At 50.8% G+C, this 21193-nt stretch overlaps 1 protein-coding gene across 1 annotated transcript in view; it reads right to left on the reverse strand.

The window, feature by feature from the left end:
* The window catches only part of DSCAML1 (DS cell adhesion molecule like 1), a 273736-nt gene extending 253137 nt beyond the window's left edge, over positions 1 to 20599 (reverse strand). The window contains exons 1-3 of the mRNA XM_054049478.1: positions 20542 to 20599; positions 10895 to 11212; positions 3586 to 3732 (exon numbers count right to left, since the gene is read on the reverse strand). Coding sequence (XP_053905453.1) covers positions 3586 to 3732; positions 10895 to 11212; positions 20542 to 20584 — 508 coding nt within the window. The 5' untranslated portion in view covers positions 20585 to 20599. The remainder of the gene's footprint in view (positions 1 to 3585; positions 3733 to 10894; positions 11213 to 20541) is intronic.
* Positions 20600 to 21193: the final 594 nt, after the last annotated feature.

A 21193-nucleotide genomic window follows, 5' to 3' on the forward strand; every position in this document is an offset into this window, starting at 1 on the left:
GTGCAAGTGCAGGATGTCAGGTCAACAAACTGAAGTGCCTAAGAAATTGACTGTGCTCTGTAAAGGATGGCCAAGTTCAAGCCTCCAGACTGAACTGCTCCATCTACCCAACGGCGCAAATAACGCCAGGAGAACTGCAGGACAAGCTTGCCCTCCACCGGCCCCCACCCAGACCTGGAGCTATGCACGAACAACACTCTTCTCCTGGATGCATTCTAGCTTTGGACTCTTTGTTAAGAGAGCCAGCTGAGTGACAGAGACACTCGCGTCATTCCAGCTCCTAGCAGGACCTCTTCCTCTCATCTCCTAATAGGGCCCTGACGAGCCACCAGACAACAACTATCACTCACTGCACTGGATCTGCGCCAGTAACCAAAGGGGGACGCTTAACTGAAACTAGTTAATTTGACGTTCCTTCACTGTAGTGCAGCTCCGAAGGTATAAATGGAACATGAGAGATACAGGGCCATCACGTTGAACGGCACCTTGGGCTGCACCTGCTGGTTGGAGTCAATGGAGTCCCAACTGGGAAGCCAGCTGCCCTCCCGGGAGATGGGAGGGGGGGGGGGGGGAAAGGTGATGCAGAGAGGTTTAAAATGCATCTCCATGGCCAGTTTGGCTGAATCTAGCCCTCAGAGTAACCACATGGTGCTCACCAGGCGAGCACTTAACTGAAACATTCCTTCTGAGGGCAGTTAAGCGTGCATGGTGTGAAGCACTTTACTAACACCCAGAGACGGACGGCCAAGCAGCAAAATGCTCGGCCTCTTCGTGACGTCACAACTAGAGCAATACCGAGCCCCTGAGGGCTGCTAGTATTTACTGACCTGTGAGCAAATATCAAATACAGTGCACTCACCGTGGGCAAAATCCTTTGATTCTTTCCGGATCCCCCAGGGGAAGCAGTATCGATGGCTTTACTACTAGCTTACACGTGCTGTGCGGGAGGGCCAGCGCTGCCATCAATACCATCTCCAAGCAGAGAGTCAGAAGGTCACCCCGGTACGGAGGAACGTCCACACTGACCTCTCCACCTGCCCGTTCCGCTCTGGGACCCTCGTCAAGATCACCAGCCCTAGCTCTGAGATTCAAGGTCACCCACATCACAGTAACCAGGTTACACCCATGCCCAGGCGACATTCAGAATTTCTGCTTATGCTTCCGCAGCGAAGGCGCCAGCAGGAGCGCTAGAGGGCCAGTGACTACTGGCCTTTGAACCAACATGTCTCAGACCTTCTGCGAGCAGGGTTAGATGTGACACTCATAAGAACAGCCGTATTGGGCCAGACCAAAGGTCCATGCAGCCCAGTATCCTGTCTTCTGACAGCGGCCAGTGCCAGATGCCCCAGAGGGAATGAAGAGAACAGGGAATCACCAGGTGATCCATCCCCTGTCGCCCATTCCCAGCTTCTGGCAAACAGAGGCTAGGAACACCATTGCAACACTAGGAGCCCCCCAGAGACCAGCCTATACCTGCCACTAGTGCTGGGTGGCACCACGCCATTCGCTGGGGGGTGGAACCTATGGGAGCAGCAGGGATACGTTCTACTAACCAACCAATAAATCTCAGGGTAGGTGGCAGCTCGAAACACGCCCAATGGCGAACACTCAGCACAGCGCAGCACTTTGCACATCGCCCAGTGAACTCTGCCATCCAACATCTCACTGCAAACGCTGCGCTGTCAGTCCAAGAGCCAGCTACAAACCACACCAGAGCATTAGCCAACGAAGCAAAGCCACAATTGTTTCTGTGCGCGATTTGCTCACAAATCAATGAGCACTTCATACAGTCTCGTGTTCTTCTCCTCAAACAACAATGTGCTCACTAAAAAGATCACCGTAGGGGGAGGGGGTGCTAGCCTCCTCTTCCAGGTAACTTCCCATGCCACACACACACACACACCCCTTACAATTCCCATGGGGTTCTCATGGGACGTGGGCATGATTTGGATCAGAGCTGGGCAAACAACAGATTTTTCAGTGCAGTGCAGCACAGAACATTTAATTCCAATGTGGTACATTTTTAATGCTTCGGGAAGGGGGGGTTAAATATACTTAAAAAGGATGTTTTGAAATGATGTCACTACGAACCAAAACACCAAGACATTTTGTTTTGAAAACGTTGAAACAAAATATTTCTATTTCTTCAGAATTGTTTGTTTCCAACCAAAACAATCTGGTGAACTAGCCGTGAATTTGTGAAATGTTTTGATGTTGCCAAATCTGCACTTTTTTGAAAATAATAAATAAATAAATAAATAAATAAAAGTAGTAGTTGTGCATGAAGCGCTTGGCCCGGCTGAAGTTCTGATGAGTTTGCGGAGCGAGCGCACCCTTTTCCAGAGGATCATACGAGGGCTGACACAACTCAGGTGCGTGGGCCCACCCACACAACCACGACTCCTCTGCTAATGAGAATCAGGCCCAAGCACTGAGGAGTGGAAGACACTAGCCATCACACCTGCCCCTTTCCACTCCCCACCAAGATGGGCCCAAAACCCAGTGCCAGGGAAATTTGGATCCTAACCTCCCAGCAGGCCCTTATCACTGCAACGGGCCACACCAAAACTCTGGGTCCAAACACCCCAGAACCTGGGCCTGGACTCATTCTGCACTTGCCTTCAGCGGTGCCTGGCACTTCTCCATAGAGGCTTTAACTCTGCTCCACAATGAGCCAATCCTGCACGGAGCAGAGCGCCTCCTACTAGGCTTTCGGGGAATCAGGGGAGCTCAGCACCGCGCAGAATTGGCCCCAGGAGCTGGATTCCTCAGCACCAGGCGCCACAGGAACACGGCCTCTGATCAAAAACTAGCTGAGCAAACTTTTCCCCAAGCCGCAGCAGCCACCGGCCCAGACCCCAGGAGGGGGAACGTCGGCGCCAGCCACCCTGCCAGGCAGCACACGTTCTCTGCACCATCACCTCCCCAGAGACAGACCGGAGTTAATTACTCCTCTATGGCGTCTCCTTGCCCACAAGTCTTAAAGGACAGCAACTGTCCCATTAACGAACGCTCCCTGGGCGCGTTGACAGACTGCGAGGGCCACAGGGGGGAGGCAGGGAGCACGTGGGCCATGGACATCTGTGCTGGCAGGAGTTGAAGAGTGTTTGATTGGAAGGGTTGTAAAGAGTCATGAGAGAGGCTTTATTTACTCTTGTCACGCCCCACTCCCAGCAGGAATACGTGGAGATGGACGGCACAGGGTGCCTCTGCCTGACTCCCCACTGTCACGTACCCTCCAGGTTGGCAAGGTCACCAGTGGGTGGGAGAACCCAGAAGACACATACATATTGTCACACTTCAGTTTTATGCACCTAGGAGCCTCAAAGCACACACTGCAATCCTGGCAATACAACAGGCGCCACCGAATACACAGCGCAGTCAAACCCCGCTCATTTCCAATGTAAATCCAGCCCACAGGCTCAGCTTGCGTACTAAGATGATTCATCAGCAAACCCCCTTGCTTTTGGGGCCCAGGGACAGAGAAAAACCAAAAAGAGCTCCATGTACAACAATTCATGCACATGGCAATGCAGTTAGTATTCGCTGGGAGAATGGAGGGTCCCCCTCCTGCTCCTCTCTTACCTGGGATGATTGAAACAGTATCTTTCTCCCAGGACACAACGCTAACATATTCCTGCACTGAAGAAGGGATGAGGCACTTGAAGACAGCCACGTTTCCACGCATTGACCTTTGATCCTCCACCCGGACGGTGTAAGGTTCCCTGAAAACTGCAGAAAGAAAAGCAGACGATCAACGCACCGATGCCAAGTTGCACCGGGCACAAACACATTAATTTAAACAGTTCCCAAAGATTGTTTTTTAATCCCACATTTTGAGCAGCTCCAGCGTTTGCCACAAGGGACGAGCTGGAGGGAGAGCGAATTCACATATGCACATGTGTCTGGGGGTCTCAACATCCCATGTGCTCACGGGGGCCAAACAGGAGAGAGATGCCAAGAAGTATCGTTTTCTGGGAACGGCTCTGAAGTGGGGCATTTAAATGATTGCGTCGGCCAGTAAGGAGGTGCCACACCAACCCACGCCTCTCGGTACAACCCACAGCAGGACATAGCGACACACCATGGGGTCACTTCCTCCCGGGCCACCATGCCACTGAAAGCAGCATGGCCCTTGCAATCCCCTCACTGCAACAAATCACATCCCAGGTGCACCTCCTCCCAGGCACTCGCAGCCCCCAGCCACTTCCACTTCCCTCCACCCCCCGGCCGCTGTCAAGTCATGGGAAGAGCCCTCCTGGGGTGGGAGGCAGCTCGCTGCAGGGCAGAGCAGCACTTCCCAGCCCCCCCCACCACCACCACCACCATGTGAGGGTTCTGGGCCGGCCCAGCAAGGCACAGGGCAGCATTTGGGGAGGAGGAAGTAGCTCTTCTCGGGCACCAGAGCACGGCAGGGACTGGCAGAATCCCACAGAATAGTGCATGTTTCACACTTCTAGTGAGCGTAGGCCTGGAGCCGACAATCCCTGCTCTTTCTGGGCAAATTCCTCCAAAAGGACCCGCCTTCCTGCCGGGCAGGGGTTCCCATTTGCAGGGGCCACAGGTGCCCAGAGCTCTCCGGATCCAGCCAGCTCCTCAGCGGGGCAGGCCTTGCACAAGGCAGGGAAGAATAATTTCTCCTCTTGCTGAAATGCAGCTGGGTCTGGGCAGGAGCTGAGCGTGCGTCAGCATTGCTCAGCACTAGGGCACAGGAGGGAGGTAGAAAATGGTACCCTATTGAAACCGAAGAGAGGGGGAATGCAATTCCCCAAAGTGGGGTCTGCCCAGGGCGCTAGGGCAGACAGCGCTTCCCCTTGCAGTGCGACACAGCAATGCCCACAGCTTGCCCTGGCCACCCTGCAGCGTTCTCTCTCTGGGGAAATAACAAGGGATTATCCAGACTAGTAGCAGCCCTAATGAACTCTACGAAGCACTGGATCAGTTTGCTTGATCGGCTGAATGTCCCACGGTCTCTTTGGTAAGGAGACACGTCAGTGCAGCCAATAGGGAGTGCAGGCAGACACAGCAAGAACTGGTCATGTTTAAATATTTTCCATTTAATATTAGGCTAGCACGTGGGTGCGTGATCTTGTCATGACAACATGCCTGCCCCAAAAGAAACTGGTTTCTCATTATTCACCCCCTTGGAGAGAGACAGACAGACAGACATCACCAGGTCATCTGCGGCTCCCCCCGGCCAGAACAGCAACAATCCAATGCGTGTTTTAGTAGAAAACTCTCAACAGCCACGGGGAGGAGGGGGTGCTTCCAGCACTGAACATATCTGTTGGCAGGTGCGGACTCTGTTTCCTCTGAACAGGCCCAAGGAGTATTTAATAAGTAAGACAGAAGGGGATGCTGCTTCTGCCTGAAATTCCTCCCCTCTAAGTGCCCAGCTTTCAGACTTGACAATTTTACTGCAAGAGCTCAAGACAGAAAACTGCTCACAGGTTGGAGGCAAGTGGCAGCCCCTCCCTCAGGAAGCCCCGGTGAAACCTGCCAGCAGTCTGGTGCAGGAGGTGCTGAACTGCGGTGAAATAATAGGTGACAAGCTGGCCCAACCCGAGCAGTTGCTGAGAAGGCCGCCGGTCAGCAGCCAACGCACCTTCAGAGCACAGATCCAGGGCACCAGCTGGCTTGACAAGCCACCCGCACATGAATGTTGGGGGGGTGGAGAGGGGGCTACAGTTCAGACAAACCTCCCTCTCACCTGGTATTGATACATATGTGCATGGTGCTTTGCAGGTGCGTAGGAGGGCATGCTCTGTGCCCACAGGAGACAAACATAGCAGATGACCGGGGTCTGGGGGAAGGCAGAGGGCTGGTGGAGGCAGGCCCAAGAGGACACACTCATTGCTCTGCAGCAGAGAGCAGCTCGAGGACCAGAGTGGATTGGTGAGCAGGAGCCATGTCAGTTACACAGGAGCTGCTTTCTCCTGCCTAGATGGTTAGGAGAGAAGTGTCCCTTCTCGTCACCTAGCCGGTCCTCCTGCTTGAGCAGAGACATAGAACCTTGCCCTGGAATCTCTGTACCAAGCCCGTCACTTCTGCCTGAGCTAGGCTGGACCCTTTAAAACCCAGCCAGTCGTGATTTAAAGAGTCTAAGTGATGGAGAAACTAGCCCATCCCTGGGTAAGTTGTTCTAAGGGTTAAAAATTGCACCTTATTTCTAGTCTGAATTTGTCTAGTCTCAGCTTGCAGCTTAGACCATGTTGTCTCTGCTAGATTAAAGAGCTGTTTTCTATCAGAAATCTCTGCCCCATGTACTTGTAAAATTGTGATCAACTCACCTTATCCCTTCTCTTGGGCAAACTAAGAACACATTGAGCATCGCAAGTCCCTCACTAGAAGGCAGGTTATACAGACCTCAAATCATTCCTGGTGCCTCTTCTCTAAAATCTTCAAGTTTTCAACTTTACATTTCAGTTTATTGTGTGTTTGCTGGTTTAAATAGCCTTTTTCAGGGGATTGCCATTACAAGGCTACAGAAGAAGAGTGTTTGGAGACGGGATTTCAGTGACAAGAGGATATTCGATTAGCATAAAGGAAACAGGTGGGAACAGAAGCACAGTCATGAGCAAAAATCCCAACTTCTATTTCTAAGTGTTTCCAACTATCCTAAAGCCAAACGCAAATAACTGTCATGGACTGAGCTGTCCCAGTGACATCCCGAGGAATCCTGTGAGGAGCTCCCATGGGTACCTACTGAATAAGAAGGGGTGGCACTGGCCTGGACTACCAGCTGAAAGCCAATTCAGACTTGCAACGCCCACCTTCATACAAGAGATGAAAGCCACAGCACTGTACAGCAGCAGCCTACAGTCACTCCATGGGGTGCAGTAAGTCTAGTATTTACAACAGGGAGCTGGAGTCAGGACTCCTGGGCTCCAGCCCTGCCACTGACTCGCTGCATCTCCCTGGGTATGTCACCTCACCTCAGTGTCTAAAGGGAGGTAACAGGAACCCTGCCCTGCAGGGCCAGACAGCTGTGACAGGAGATGGGTTTTCACCTCTAGAAACTTCCTAGGGAACAACAACGAAATTGAATCTGCCACTCCCAGCCTTTGCTTCCGTGAACACCCTGGCACAGCCGGCCCCTGGGGGAGTGTCTGCAGAAACAGCACATTTTAAGTCATTACTAGAGAGTTGGAAGGTTTGGGGGTTTTGGGGGGGGGTGAAACAGGAAAAGAATGTTGGACCCCAGATGCGAGTATTCACTCTGGAAACCTGACTGCAGGGGTGTTGCTCATCCATCTGGAGAGCAGAATCAGGGCCATGTGGCCACCATGCCTGATGCAAACTAAGCAAACCGCTGGAATGTTGGATACCCTCAAAGGGCTGAGAGAGGGGGTCCTGCAGCAGGGAGGCAGCTGCCAGCAGAGTTGGGCCAGCTGCTCTTGTTCTCAGGCACCCACCCATCTTGGCTATTGGGAAAGCATCAGTTACAACAGCACCCTCTGCCTGCCTCATGCCAGCTCACAGAGCCCACCACCTGGTTCCGCAGCCTCACACGGCCCACACTGGTTCCATCCCTGCTGGGAGCCATTTCACAGCGTGGCCTAGCGGACAGAGCATCGATTGTGATTCAGGAGACCTGGATACCACTGGCAGACTGGGTGACCTTGGGCAAGCCACTGCACTTTGGTGCCTCAGTTTCCCCATCTGTAGAATAGGGATGACGACTCCTTTGTCGGATGGCTGAGAAGTTGTACAGAAGTGCCAGGTATTGGTTGTATGCGGTGTAGCTGTAGCTGTCAGTCCCAGGATGTTAGAGGTAATAGAAGTTGGTCCAATAACAGATATTACCTCACCCACCTGGTGTCTCTAGGTGTTATTACTACTTATTAGACAGCCACAGTTAAACTTCCACACAGATGGGAAGCTCAGTCTCCACCAGAGCTGGGTTGACTCGAGCTGCAACATGTCACACATCTGATAAACATTTATTTACATTCCCCTCCCTTAAACATACACCCAGCGAATTGCTCACTCCCGTCTGCCTTGGTTTAGAGCTTAACTGCTAATGCTGGTAAATAATTCACTCTCTGGGCAGGAGGGGGTTTCATGCCAGTTTACTTTGCAGTATAATGAATTAAAATAAAAACACCCTTTAGTCTGTTCGTCTGTGTTCTCTGTGCGAGCCCTGTTTTTAATAGGTTACATAATGAAGTCATTCCTGGGCTATTAGCCCTCCTCAGCCTGGTCAATAATTTACTATAATCACTTTGGAAAGCAGCACTTGGCTATATTCCTCCTCCTTTTGTTTTCTTAGAAGTCTTGGGGTGGTTGGGTTGGAGCCTGCAATGCAGATACAGGGGCTTAGGAAGGGGGGTTAATGAAGCGTGTGGGGGGGTTCCCCCCTTGGGAGGACCTGCTGAAGGACTGGACAATTATATAAGACTATCCAGGAGTTTGGGAATGAAGATAAACCCTCATGCTGCAAAGCTGGAGTCCATCTCTGACTACGGGGGTCAGGATGAGACCTTCACGGGGCAGATTATCCCACACCTGCTAGCTACGGCATGGGTTCTTGCACCTTCTTCTGAAACATCTGGCTCTGGCCACTAGTCCATCTAATCCAGTGTCTGATCTCCACAACAGGCTTGATGCAGTCTGGCAATTCTAGATCTCAGTGGCATGAATGAGAAGAGAAGATGCCCCTGGCTTTCTCCATTGCTCCCCAACCCTGGACTCCAAGCCTGCTGTCCTGCTACTTCAATCACTGAGACACACGTCTGGTTAGCAATCACAGAACCATAGGGGGCTAGCAGGGATCACCAGGGTCATATAGTTTAACCCCACAAAGATTTCTGTACCCACGTCCCATTTCCAGAAGGGTTCAAAGATTGCGGTGAATAAAGCACTTGTTCTGCTGCAGGCGGGTCCTAGTCCCTGGAAGATAATGGGATTTATGCCCTTCTTGAAGAAGTCACTTTTGCATCTACTCTTCCACATCTACCTAGCTGCACTGTCATCTAGAACCACAACCCACTGTTGTAGCTGGCTGGGCTCTACCAGCACAACAGCCCTCTGGGAAAGCCCCATGACCCTTCCTCTCCTGCCTTGCTCCGGGGCATCTTCTCAGGTGGATGGAACGGAGGCTTTTGTCCCAGTGGGACATGGCAGGGCCTGGCTCTCCCAATATTTGAAGGGGCTTGGCCTTTGCCAGTCAGGGATCACTCCTGGAGACCCATGGTCTCTTGTTACTATCAGCTTCCCCCAGAGCCATCCCCAGTTTGCAGCACTAGGATGGCTCTCAGCTCTCTTTGCTGCTAATCACTCTGCAGAGCTCTCCTGACCAGCAAGTGGCCTAAATTACTGTTTGTTCTTGGCTTGGGTAGGATGCAGTTTTTGAAACATTATTGACACTCCGCCTCCTGTTTGTCCAACACCCTGCCCTCATATCTACTATCTGTCTACGCGGACATCCATCGATCCTCTTGCAATAGACCATTACAGTCCCAGTTCCACGGCCTTGCTGGAAAAGCCTCTTCAGCACGCAATGCCACATGGCAGCTGCGTTTTAGCCCACAAACTCTCAGGCTCCACAGGTCACTCCCGCAGGAGTGCCCATAACATCCCCATAAATACTGTATTCATCATGGCAGGAAGGCTCACTCGGTAAAACTCACCTCCAGGCCCAGAGGTCACACGTTCAAGTTTCACCCCAGGCTGTCTGCTCTATTCTCTGGCACAATACATGGGGAGAAAAGCTAAGCTCTTAATAGGAGACTAAATCCTTGTGCTTTCCATGGGCCAAGTCCAAGCTACAGAGCCCACCTGATAGATTCTTAGCACAGTCTTTTTTCTTGAGAGACAGGTAAGTATCATCATCCTCGTATCACAGATGGGAAGCAAGGCAGGAAAAATTAAGTGATTTGCCCAGGGTCATGCAGAGAATTAGCAGCAGAGATGGGACTAGAACCTTGGTCTCCTGTACCCAAGCCACAGAACTCTGTGGTCTCTATCCCATTTCTTGGAAATGGTGCAAGACGATACCCAAACACCCTGGCGAATACACTTCCCAAGTAAACAGACTAACGTCCACAGTGGAGTATGAGCTAAAGCTGAGCCCAGAGGCTTACGCCTTGGCCTGCACTACTGGCACCTTTACGGTGAAGGGCTGCAAGGCAGACGCAATACAAAAGGTACCAGGTAAAAATGACGTTATTGTCTGTTCTGGTTGCTGGCACACAAGGCAGTGCCCACTTTGGGCCCTTGCTAGGACCTGCTCTCTCTGCAGAGGCTGGTGCTCACGTGGCAAGAGATGCTAGATACTGCTCTAAATCCACTGAAGGGACCCCATTAACTGAAGATACAGGCAGAAGGCCCCTGGAGCTCACTGCTGGCCACTGCGCTGCCTGCGGGCCTGATCCTGTGAACGCTTATTCCCATTCACACGCTGACTCGTATGCATCGGCCCGCTGGAGGCTGAGACACTCCACCCCAAGCCTTGGCAGGAGCAGGCCCTACATTTACAGCTCACTCTCAGGTCTCCTTCCAAGCTCAGGAACAGCGGCGCTTGGCTGCCCAGAGGCTCTCCAAGTGCCACGAGGCTTAGCGAACACACATCTGCACGGCACGCTTGGCAGGGGACAGGTATTCATTTACTCAGAGGTACAGTAACTTGCCCATGGCCACGCAGAGTGAGCAGCGGAACCAGGAATAGGACGCAAGCGCCCAGAGTTCCAGTCCTAATCACCAGCGAGCCCTGATGCCACCCTCTTCCATGGTTAATTGATGAAGTGAGCTCACCATATCAGCCACTTCAGGCAATTCCATGGCACTGGAGAGAATCAGTCGGGACACACAAATGGGCTAATCATCGTCACAAACACAGGACACCAGAGAACCCACCACCACCTCTGAGCCCCGGCCCTGCCCACGGCCCTACCTGCTTTAACGCGGATATTGGGGCTCCTGATTTTGCCCGCCGAGTTCTCCGCGGTACAGAAGTAGTCATTGTCGTGGATAAAGCTATTGAAGGCTGATGGCGAGAAGGGGTAGAGCTGCAAAGTCCCATTGGCATGGACATGCCGAATGTGCGGTACATCATAGATGTCGTCCCCTGTGGCGAGGTACCAGCGAAGGACGGCGCTGGGTGACCCTGCTGCGGGGCAGGGGATCACCACCCCAACTGTGCTGGAGAAGGTCACCTGCTGGATAGAGTCGTTCACAAAGTAGAGACTGGTTCCAACATCTTCAGTGTGTGCTGTGGAGAGACCAAAGCCAACAGCAGAGAGTTACTGCAAACATCCGACTCCTCTTGCCTGCAGAACAATGGCTTCCCAATGACATGCCCCGGGAGCCTTCCTCAGGCAGCGGCAAACAGCCCCAAACGGAGCGCGTAAATTGGTGTATGGACACAGTGGCCAGGTACTTCCCGCCTCTCCTAGCTACATAGGTCACTGCTCTCCTCAGCAGCTGGGCCAGGGCTGAGGGGATGCCCTGGAAACCCCAGCCCTTTCACAGGACAGCAATTTCCCAAAATCGCTAGGATGCCTACGACTAATGTAAGCTACATTTCCCAGGATGCCCTTGTGAGAGCCTCCCCACAGGTAAGTCACCTGTCCGTCCCCTCCTCCACCCCCTGGGCCAGCTGAGTTAGGGAGGGAAGAGGCGGCCATGGACCATCGGACACCTCCTGAGAGGTCTCCTCAGACAACAGGCCCCAGAAACAGCCAGGCAGAATTCTAAAGTGCGGGGATGGTTTTGTGACAGGAAGCTGTGTGAGAGCAATGGGACTTTGCCAGTCTTCAAGGGAGCAGCTCTTCACAGCTGGGTCTCCCAAACTGCAGCCAAGGCCTGGAAGAGGAGGAAAATCTCCCTTGACCTTCCTCCTCCTCCGGTGCAGGCGGAAAGGCCTTTCCCTCCCAGCTCCTTCTTCCGGCTGCTCCACTCTGACTCCTTCCCACTGACGCCTCAAACCTGGAAGGGGAGGGGACAAGTTTGCCGTCAAGGTGCCAAGTCGCTTGGAACCGATTTTTTAACTGCACTACTTTTACGTAGGCAAAAGGACACTAATATAGAAAGCAGTGATCGGTGTCAGGGTATTAATAGCTCTCGGGGAGAGCACGATCCCTCTGCTTGTGCTATAGCAGGGCCAATAAGCAAATAACTACTCTACCGCTGGGTTAGAATGAGTCACAGGGGACCCTTCCTCACCTCAATTTCTTCAACTTTGGGGGGAGGGAGAAGAGGGGGAGAAGGGAAAAAAGAGTCTCATCTGTATTAATATTCTTAGCTTAGCTTTTAGCTGCCCCTCCAGGGAGAATGCTTCATGACTGCTCATTTGAGAAAAGGCTATTAAAGCGTTATCGGCCAGAGCAACTCACATCACATCACAAAGCCGTGAGAAGACCATCAGCACCAGCCTCCACGGAAAAAATAATATTTGTGTTTTCATCAGGACGGGTGTTTGGAACCGCGCTCCTTGCCATGGGTAAGTGTCACGTCACCAGCTGGCTCAGGCTTTCCTGAGCGGACGGGGCGAAAACAAACGCCGGAGTGTTGTTATTTTACTTTACACAACAGTAACTTTAACGTGCAGGTGACAATAATAGTAATGGAACTACACTTCTAGAGAACTTATCAGAGCAACTCCACAGAAGATTAGACATAATGTGACTTGAGTTAGGTATTCTTGTTTTATAGAGATGGGGAAACCGAGGCACGGTGAAGTAACGTGCCCATGGGGTCTTAGTGAATCAGAGGGAACCCCAGGAAGGGAAGAACCCAGGAGTCCTGGCTCTGGTCCCCTGCTGTAACCACCAGAACATGCTCTCTCATTGAGCTGGGAATACAACCAAGGAGCCCTCTACTCTACCCACTAAACAATTCCCCCTCTTATTTCATCCTTCTGGAGATGGAAATATAATCTCTCTCTCTCTCTCTCTCAGCACCCATTAAACAGCCTGTTCCTTGTTCCTCTCCATGTTTTGAGCAGGAACATCAGCTGTAACGACAAAATTTCCTTTCTCAAACTACCCAGAGTTCTACTAGCCCAAGTCAAGTATGCTGCAGTCAGTATTGTGGCTACAAACTGGTAGGTACCAATGATGACTTGATTAGGAATGTTACTGCTGATTAAACAACAGATTTACAGGTAAAGAAAAGAAGCTTCACCCCCCCCCCAAAATGAGCCCATGCGCAGACAGAAAGGGACAAAGACATTTATTTATTTTTTCCCATTGGGCTGACAAATGCTAGGAGACTTGTGACAAACACGGGGTAGGACAATCTACAGCTGATCCTCTGATGGCCTTTGAAAAGCTACTTGGGCTTTTAGTGGCACGATGCCACTAAACAATCACGTTGTGACATCTAATCTCTTTAGAGCAGGAGCCATCCTTTTGTTCTGTGGCAGTGCAGAGCCTAGCACAGTGGGCCCTCGCTGTGACAGGGGCTCCGAGGAGCCATCAAAATACAATGTCTTAAGGCTGGTTTGTTGTGAGGAATCAGCATTTCTGCTCTTCTTGACGCTCATCTTGCCCATACACGAGAGCAAAATATGTATTTACAATCAGATGAAGGAAACAAGCAGAGAGAAAGCATCTGTGTGCTACCATTGTGGTAACATTCTGCATGTGCCCTGAAACACAAGATGGCATGGAGACAGCTCTACCTTTAAAGGTAGAGCGCACAGAAAATAGAACATCCTTTCTGCTGTGTAGCTACATGGGTCATGTAAGGACCTAGAACCATGAATATTCTGTAGCTCTCTGCAACTCTGGTCCATGGCACAGTCCCTCTCCCATTTCATCCACCCCCACACCTCACAGCCCCTCCTGGAATCCTAGAGGTGCCTTTTAGCTGTGTGAGAGAAGAGGGGGGATTCTAGTAACTCCTTCACATCCCATCCCTTTTCTCAGCCCCCCTCATTGCACTATTGCAGCAAGGCTCCCCACTAGTCCCCATGAGCGTTCCACTTGCTCTGCCCAAGAGCAGGCAGAATCGACAGCGCTGACCCCCAAGTGAGTATCCCTGCTCTAATGGAAGCCACAATTTGCAGGACATGTTGCCAGCTGTAAGATGCAATGATCAGATATCATCCTACTAGAGAACAATGTTCTCTGCAGACATCACCCTTGCATGCTGGATACACAGAAGGGGTGGGGGGAGGAATGGAAAAATACCTCATAAATAACGAGAGAAATTCAGATTACCAGCAAAGCTTTTTCAGGTCAAAGGGGAAAATGGATTTTTAATAGAAAATGGAAGTTATGGGATTGGTAGTAGTTATGTGACAGACGCATAGAGTTAAATCCATATAATCTCCTTTACCATTTAACATTGAGCACCATCCTAATCCCATGTTTCATAAAACTGTCTCCAAATCACTGAGAGAGATTAAAAATTTAGAAATAGCACTGCAATATTTTTAAACCAGAAATCGCTGCTGGCATCTGGTCACATGCGTTGACCCTAACCTAAATATTGAGGGCATTAATTTATACAGCCCTCAAACGCTGGGGTGGGCGTGGTGAAAATGGACCAGTTTCCTATTGGGAGACCATATGTATTGAGTGCTGCAGACCTGAACTCTGCTGGATGAGAGCGGCACAGGTGGACTAGTATGCAGAGGGACTGTGCCTAGCTAGCACTGAGGAGTATCTGTTTTGAGTTATCACCGTGCAATCTTCTTAAATCACAGTAAATTACAACCTAGGGTATTGAAATATTAATACCTCCATCTCAGCTGGGAAAAGTGAGTCATTTTGTTATCATCCCTTAGCAATATTTACTAGTCTTGTTCGCTGGACTCTTGAAACGGCACTATCTTTAGAAGCAGAGCCGCTCTCGGCACTGCAGAAAGCTGCGTTGGCTGGAAAACACTCATTTACTCTAATGAGAAGCCATGGCAGAGTGACCATGAATCCACCCCAACCCTATCACTGAGCCACCTGAAGTTCAGGCTTGAGTCCTGCCCAAGAAACTGCGCAAGCTGAAGTTTTCAGCATGTGCATTCAACAAAAAAGGTGCAGTTTTAAACGCTTAATGCAGTGTGTACAGTATGTGGCTTTCAGGCTCAAGGCATTGGCTTTTCCCACCATACGTGACCCAAGAGCTCAAAGAGGTGGCGGTCACTAACACCCCATTCACACAGCACCTTTCCTCCCAAGGCACTTCACACAAGCCACACACTTCTGTATACTCGGAGATAAGATGCACACAGGAGCTTTAAAAGTAGGAGTTTAGGACAGAAAGTGAAAGAATATGGAGTCCAGGTCAAAATGCAAGAGGAATTTAGTGGGTCAAGTGCAATGACTCCAAATGCACCTGGAGTTGCCATCCTACCCTTTAGCAGGATAGAATGGAAACATTAACTACACATGGTCAGGACCCCCCAGCATCACAATGCCCCCCCCCCCATCATGCTGAGGCCTGTGCACCTGTTAGGAGGGAAGAGCACCACTGAACCCCAAATCCTAGTTCCAGTGGCACCTAAAGGTGAGATCTGACGCTGGGCTCACAGCCCAAATCAGCACAGAGGCAGAGCAGACTCAACTCCCATCTTCCAGATAGCTGAGAAGTCACAGTCTCTGCAGGTGCCATTTGCACACACCCAAACCAGATGGAGCACGTACACCAAGTTCTGATCAAACGAGCACACCCTCAATCCCCGCACAGAAAACACAACAACTCTCCAAGGACATGCCCATTACCTGGCGCCCTACCTCTGCAAGGCAAACCTAACCAAAAGAGGAGCTTGAAACGCAATGCTCCACCTCCTCCCTCTACACCGGGATATTGCGAGGGGGACACGCAGAACTAGACAAAGGGAATACGCTGAGCCAGAGTGGGGGTGAATGCACCAGCCTTTCATCTCTGGAGACCTGATTTCAAGTTCTGCTTATGTCACATACGCAGCAACTCTGGCAAGTTTCACCGGAGTCTCCACTGGACATTTGGTGACATCACTGAGCCAACACACATTTCAGGACCAGGTCAAGTGTCCAATCAAGGGAGGCTCAGGACTGGACTAAGGTCCGGACTGTGGTACATCAGAGGAGTGTGCACATCAGCTGCTAGGCTCTGTCCCGAGCCAGCAGGCCATGACTTTCATTAGCCCTAAGCCTGCACACTTCTACAAGCAGAGAGGGCAATTTCCCTCACACGCCCCACAAGGTGTAAGAAATAAACCAAAAAGTGAATCAATAGACTGACTAGGCAGAGGGGAGTACTGAAATCCACTCCATTGTGTACTTTTCCCCAGTTCACTAGAATGAATGTTGGCTATCTTTGGTTCCCACAGGCCTTTCAAAATGTAATTCCTGGTCTGGTCAGCAGATTAGCAAAGGCCAAGGAACTGGGTTTCTAGATATTTGATACTGCTTAGTCAGCAAGGGGTGTTTGCAATGCTATAGGGGGCATTGAGGGATTGTTTTTAATTTAAGAATCTGAGGAAAGATTCTTTACAAAAAAAAAAAAAAAAAAAAGCTACTTAGAATTTTGGTTTCAAAGTGCATAAAATTTTGGGCCTTAACTAACCACTGTGTAAACTCACCAGCAGAGTACTTCCAAGTCTCCTGAAATAATCAAATACATTTGTGCTTCATTCTCTCCTAGCAAGTTGAATGTAACAGCCTGCCTATTTCGGAGTCTGCTGAATTCACATTATCCAACATACAGCTCAAAATTCACACGCTTCCATGTCAGGAGAATTCTTTCCACAAAGACACCTCCAATTTGAGTCTCACACTGAGCTCAGCAGCTGGTTCAAACGAGGCAGGTGCACCTCAGTGCCACACAGGCAGAAAGGAGGGCACCACATTGAACCCATATGGTGTCTTGTAGGTGCTCAAAGCATCGCCAGTGGATACCTAAATTCACAACCCACTGCCAACCTCTGCAAGCTGGGTGAGGACAAAGGCTCCTAGCACGGGCAAACTGACAAGGCATGATTGCTATTCCCTTCTGAAGAACACAAGTACCAGAAAATATCAGGGTTGCATGTGTTGATTCTTCATTTACGGCACATAGAGCTTTAGACCTGAGCAAGGCGTAGATGCTGGTCTCTTAGCAAGTTGCCATCATGGCCCTGGTGTCGTAAAATAACGACGCTGGGCACTGCCAGGATTTCAGTACTGCAAGCTCTACCTCCGTGGATTTCGTGGATTCCACGTTTCATTTCCAAGATAAATGAGCGTCGTACCACACTGGGGGGCACAGGGGGAGAGATTAAAAAATGGAAGCAACATATTTCCCTGCTTCTAATATTTGAACACAGCGTACACAAAATGCCACCATCACAAATCAGCAGGCAGAGAACTCCAGCAAAATCATACAGGGAGATTATTCCCCCAGTTTAAGTATATCAAGATTTTGACTTGTAGCCTCCTCCTGATCATACAGCTTCCAATTTACATCGCCCTCCCTCTCATTGTTATGGCTGCTCTTTAATTTGTATAATCAACCACCAAGCCCTCTTTCGCTCAACTCCCCGCCTGTTAACTGCCTATTTTTATTTTATAAGCTAAAAAAATAAACAAACAGCTACAGTCTACTGAGGGATTTCTAAACTTTAGTGGTCCCTGGGATCAAATGTTTATTTGCTTTTTGTTTCTAATTGAGCTCTTGTTCTACAGCAGAAATGTATTAAATGGTTGTGCTTTGATACCTAGAAGAATTAAGTATCGGAAAGGTTTATCATGCATTAAGCAATTCAATTTTTATCCTATTATAATGAAACTTCCACTGTATTACTGTCCTCTCTCTGGAATTGTTCCACTTTAACACTTTCAGCACAGAGACTCTTAAAAATAAAATCTCTCTTGAACTGAAAAGAGAAAAAAAATAATGAGGCCATAAGGTGTAGTGCTAATGGAGGCTTTTAATTTGCTCTTCTCAGCAGAGAGAGCTCTGTAGCAGAGACTCTTTTCTGAGGGGCGGGGGCTGAAAATGTGCACAAATAATAATGGGCTGTGTTGGCTTTATTATTTTCAATGTTGGGGGGAGAGAGACTTTTAGTGCCTTGGATGGTTATTGGTTTTGGTTTTTCCTTTTTACACAGCGAACATGCAAATATAGGCAAAGCAGATGCTTCCATGTTCAGTACAGCAGCTCCTAAAAGCATGTCCAACAATAGCAATTTTGTCGAAAGCTCCCAAACACAGACTGATTCTGGCTTTAATAAGACTATTTCATATTTAATAATTGATTAAATAATTGACTATCACAACCACACAGGATGCCCCATTAAATCTCAGTAAATATGTTCATATAATTAACATTAAAATAAAAGGGTATTTCATAGACAATAACAATCGGATTTAAGGATGCAGCCCACTACCGCTACCTATTTCCTAAGATTGCCTCTTGCTGTTTTCATAGGGTGAAAGCGATTATTAAAGAAAAGGTTTTATAAGCTGAAAGTAGCTCATTTTCCATAACATGGACGTTTCTGTTATTACATTCGTGGACCAGATAATAAATAAAAAGGTAATTTACTACATAAATAAGAAGGTAATTTACTACAAAAATAACAAACAAAAACCCCTATAAAATCAGAGCAGGGTAGCTTTTTTAGCTAACACCAATGAAATATTATTACAAATGGATTGTAATTTAACTACCAATGTTACAAGCAGATGTCTTTCCTTTTCAATTGCATCTATAGTTGGGGACCGCAGTTTCCAGCACCACACAGACAGATTTGGATGAGGCTAGCCATCCCCAATTTACAATGAATCAAGTGTTGGGTCTCCTTGACACACTTACTTCACAGTCATTTTTTGCCCCAATCTGAGGGATCAAGCCGCTGGGTTACATTTAATGTAGCATTGCTAGAGGAGAGGATGCGATGTAAAAGCATCCCTGGATTGAGCTTGTTTGATGGGATTAGACTATTGCTGTCGATAGTCGTTGGGAAGTAAGGACAACAGAACAAAGCTTTTAAAAAGTCCTGCTACGGGCTTTAGCCTTTGCAATCTTGCCTGCCCAAAGAGAGGCTGGCTAGGTCTAGACAACATTTTAATATTCATGTAATTAAGGCGCTTCTGTGGGGCTGGAGAGCGGTGTGGGGAATGGGGCTTTATCATGTCTCCCCCCGCGGGAGGCTACAGTAGGGATTTCAGCGGCTGCAAAGAGTTAACATCACTAATTATCAGCTCGGAGCTCCCACTGCAAGGAGCCGCTGCCCCCATTAAAAAGCCTCCGCGAGCAAACTCTTGGAGTTGGGCTCCTGGGCTTCGATTTTGTCCTTAAGACAGAAGTAGCGGCGTCACCTCGGCTCCGACTCGAAAGCCCAGATCCATTGTAATGGGGCCACACGGGCTCTGTCTGCAGCAGGTTCCAACCCCCCCCCCTTGCCTTCTCCCGGGAGAAGAGGATGCAGGGCGGGGGGTTGCAAAGGGGCAGAAGGGAGCAGTCAGGGCCCCATGCCAGCGGTGTGCTCCCCAGCTCCCCAAACACCCTCCTCCGCCCAGCCACGGGTAAGCGTCTCGAGGGGATTTGTTTATTTTAGTGAAGCAAAGACCCCCCTCCAAAGAGACCCTTCCCCGTGATTAGCCGGGGGGGATCTTTACAAATGCAGCGCTACCCCCCCCCCCCCCAGCACCCCCATAGTCCCCGGGCTCAGCATCCCGTCCGGACAGAGCCCCACCGACCCGGTCCTACCCCGGGAAAGGGGCGGGGGGGGGAGTGCCCCCTCCCCGGGATCAGGTGCATTGCAGCCGGGGCTGCAGGTCTGGGCTTGCCCGTCCCCTGGACCTTGATTAGCCCCATGGCAACCTGAGCCCAGAGACCCAGCCAGCCCCTGGGTACTTCCGCTGGCGAGCTGTGTCCTGCCCCCCCCCCCCATCTCCTGCTCTTTGCAATTACACCGTCACCATCATTAACTGTTGAATTAATCCAGGTCGTTGCAGCAGGGCTGGGAGCTGCCCCCCCCGGAAAGTCAGAGCTGACCCTGGGGAGGACGCTGCACAACCTCCCCCACAAACCAGAGAAGATCAGGGTCGGACGGGACCCCAGGAGGTATCGAGTCCAAGCCCCTGCTCAGAGCAGGACCAGCCCGACAGTGGTTCCTCCTGCCCCCCCCCCCAACACCCGGGACTCGAAGGGGTTAAACGCAGCAGCCCAGGGCAGGCTCCGAACCGGCGCCGCTTCCCCCGGGGGGGCTCACAGCGCCACTTTGCGAGAGCCCGAAACCCCGAGCCCCGTGGGGAGCTGCCCCCCGCTGCCCGGCCCCTGCCATCAGCCTGGCCCCTCGGGGCTCTGCCCCGCTCACCCCCGGCTGGGGGCTGCTGCTCGGACAGCTGCTGGAGCAGCGCCCCCGCCGCCGTGGGGATCGGCTCGGCTCAGGTGCGGGGCCAGGGCCGGGCTCCCGGACTGGTCCGAGCACTGGGCTGGGCGCAGACACCGCTCTGCCCGGCCAGGGCCAGCCCGTCCCTTCGCCCCCTTCGCCCGCAGCACACCCGGGCAGCCAGTCACTTTTTTAAAAATCGCAGGAGGCGCAGGACTAGAGCTCCCTGGTCAAAGAGTAACACCCCCCCACACACACCAAAAAAAACAAAAAAGCCCCCCCCCCCGGAAGGGACATACCTTTTTGCAAAGAGTACAGCAGGAAAAAAGTTACCAGCCACATGCCATAAAGAGCACCTATTTTCTCTGGGATGTAGTGCCGGGATCCCTGCCTTTCCCAGGACTATCCAGGTTCAGATGCTCACAGCTGAGCTCTCAGCAGCTCCTCCTTCCCCCTTCTCCCCAGCTAGTGTCATCCGGAGGGTGGGCAGGGCTGCCTGTGTACTCCCCGCCCACACTCAGCATGCGTTGGGGGAGCAGCCTGCCCCTTGGCAGTTGCCAATTGGTACAGGGTGTGGATAGATTATCTATTGTATCTGAACAGTGGGGGGACATTTTCCAGATTCAATCTCTGTGCGGTAGGGGACGTGATCATGTATAACAGCTTGTCATTTGCACACGCACACACTCAGACTAGGGCTCCTTTATTAAAGGAAAAGACACTCATCTCCCTGGCTCTAATTGTACAGACCAGCATTTCACCCGTACACGCAGACACACCTGCTTGCACTAATGCCCCGGGCCAGCTTGCACATGTACAGGGCTTGGTAACTGTACAAACAGAGTGTGCACACACATTCATCCTTCCCACCCATGACCTAGGAGCACCGGTCAGGTCACTCCAAAGTGCATGTGCACATTTGAAGAGGTGGCACATAAGATGGCCCCCACC

The sequence above is a fragment of the Malaclemys terrapin genome, chromosome 15, assembly GCF_027887155.1.
Source record: "Malaclemys terrapin pileata isolate rMalTer1 chromosome 15, rMalTer1.hap1, whole genome shotgun sequence".
NCBI lineage: Eukaryota > Metazoa > Chordata > Testudines > Emydidae > Malaclemys > Malaclemys terrapin.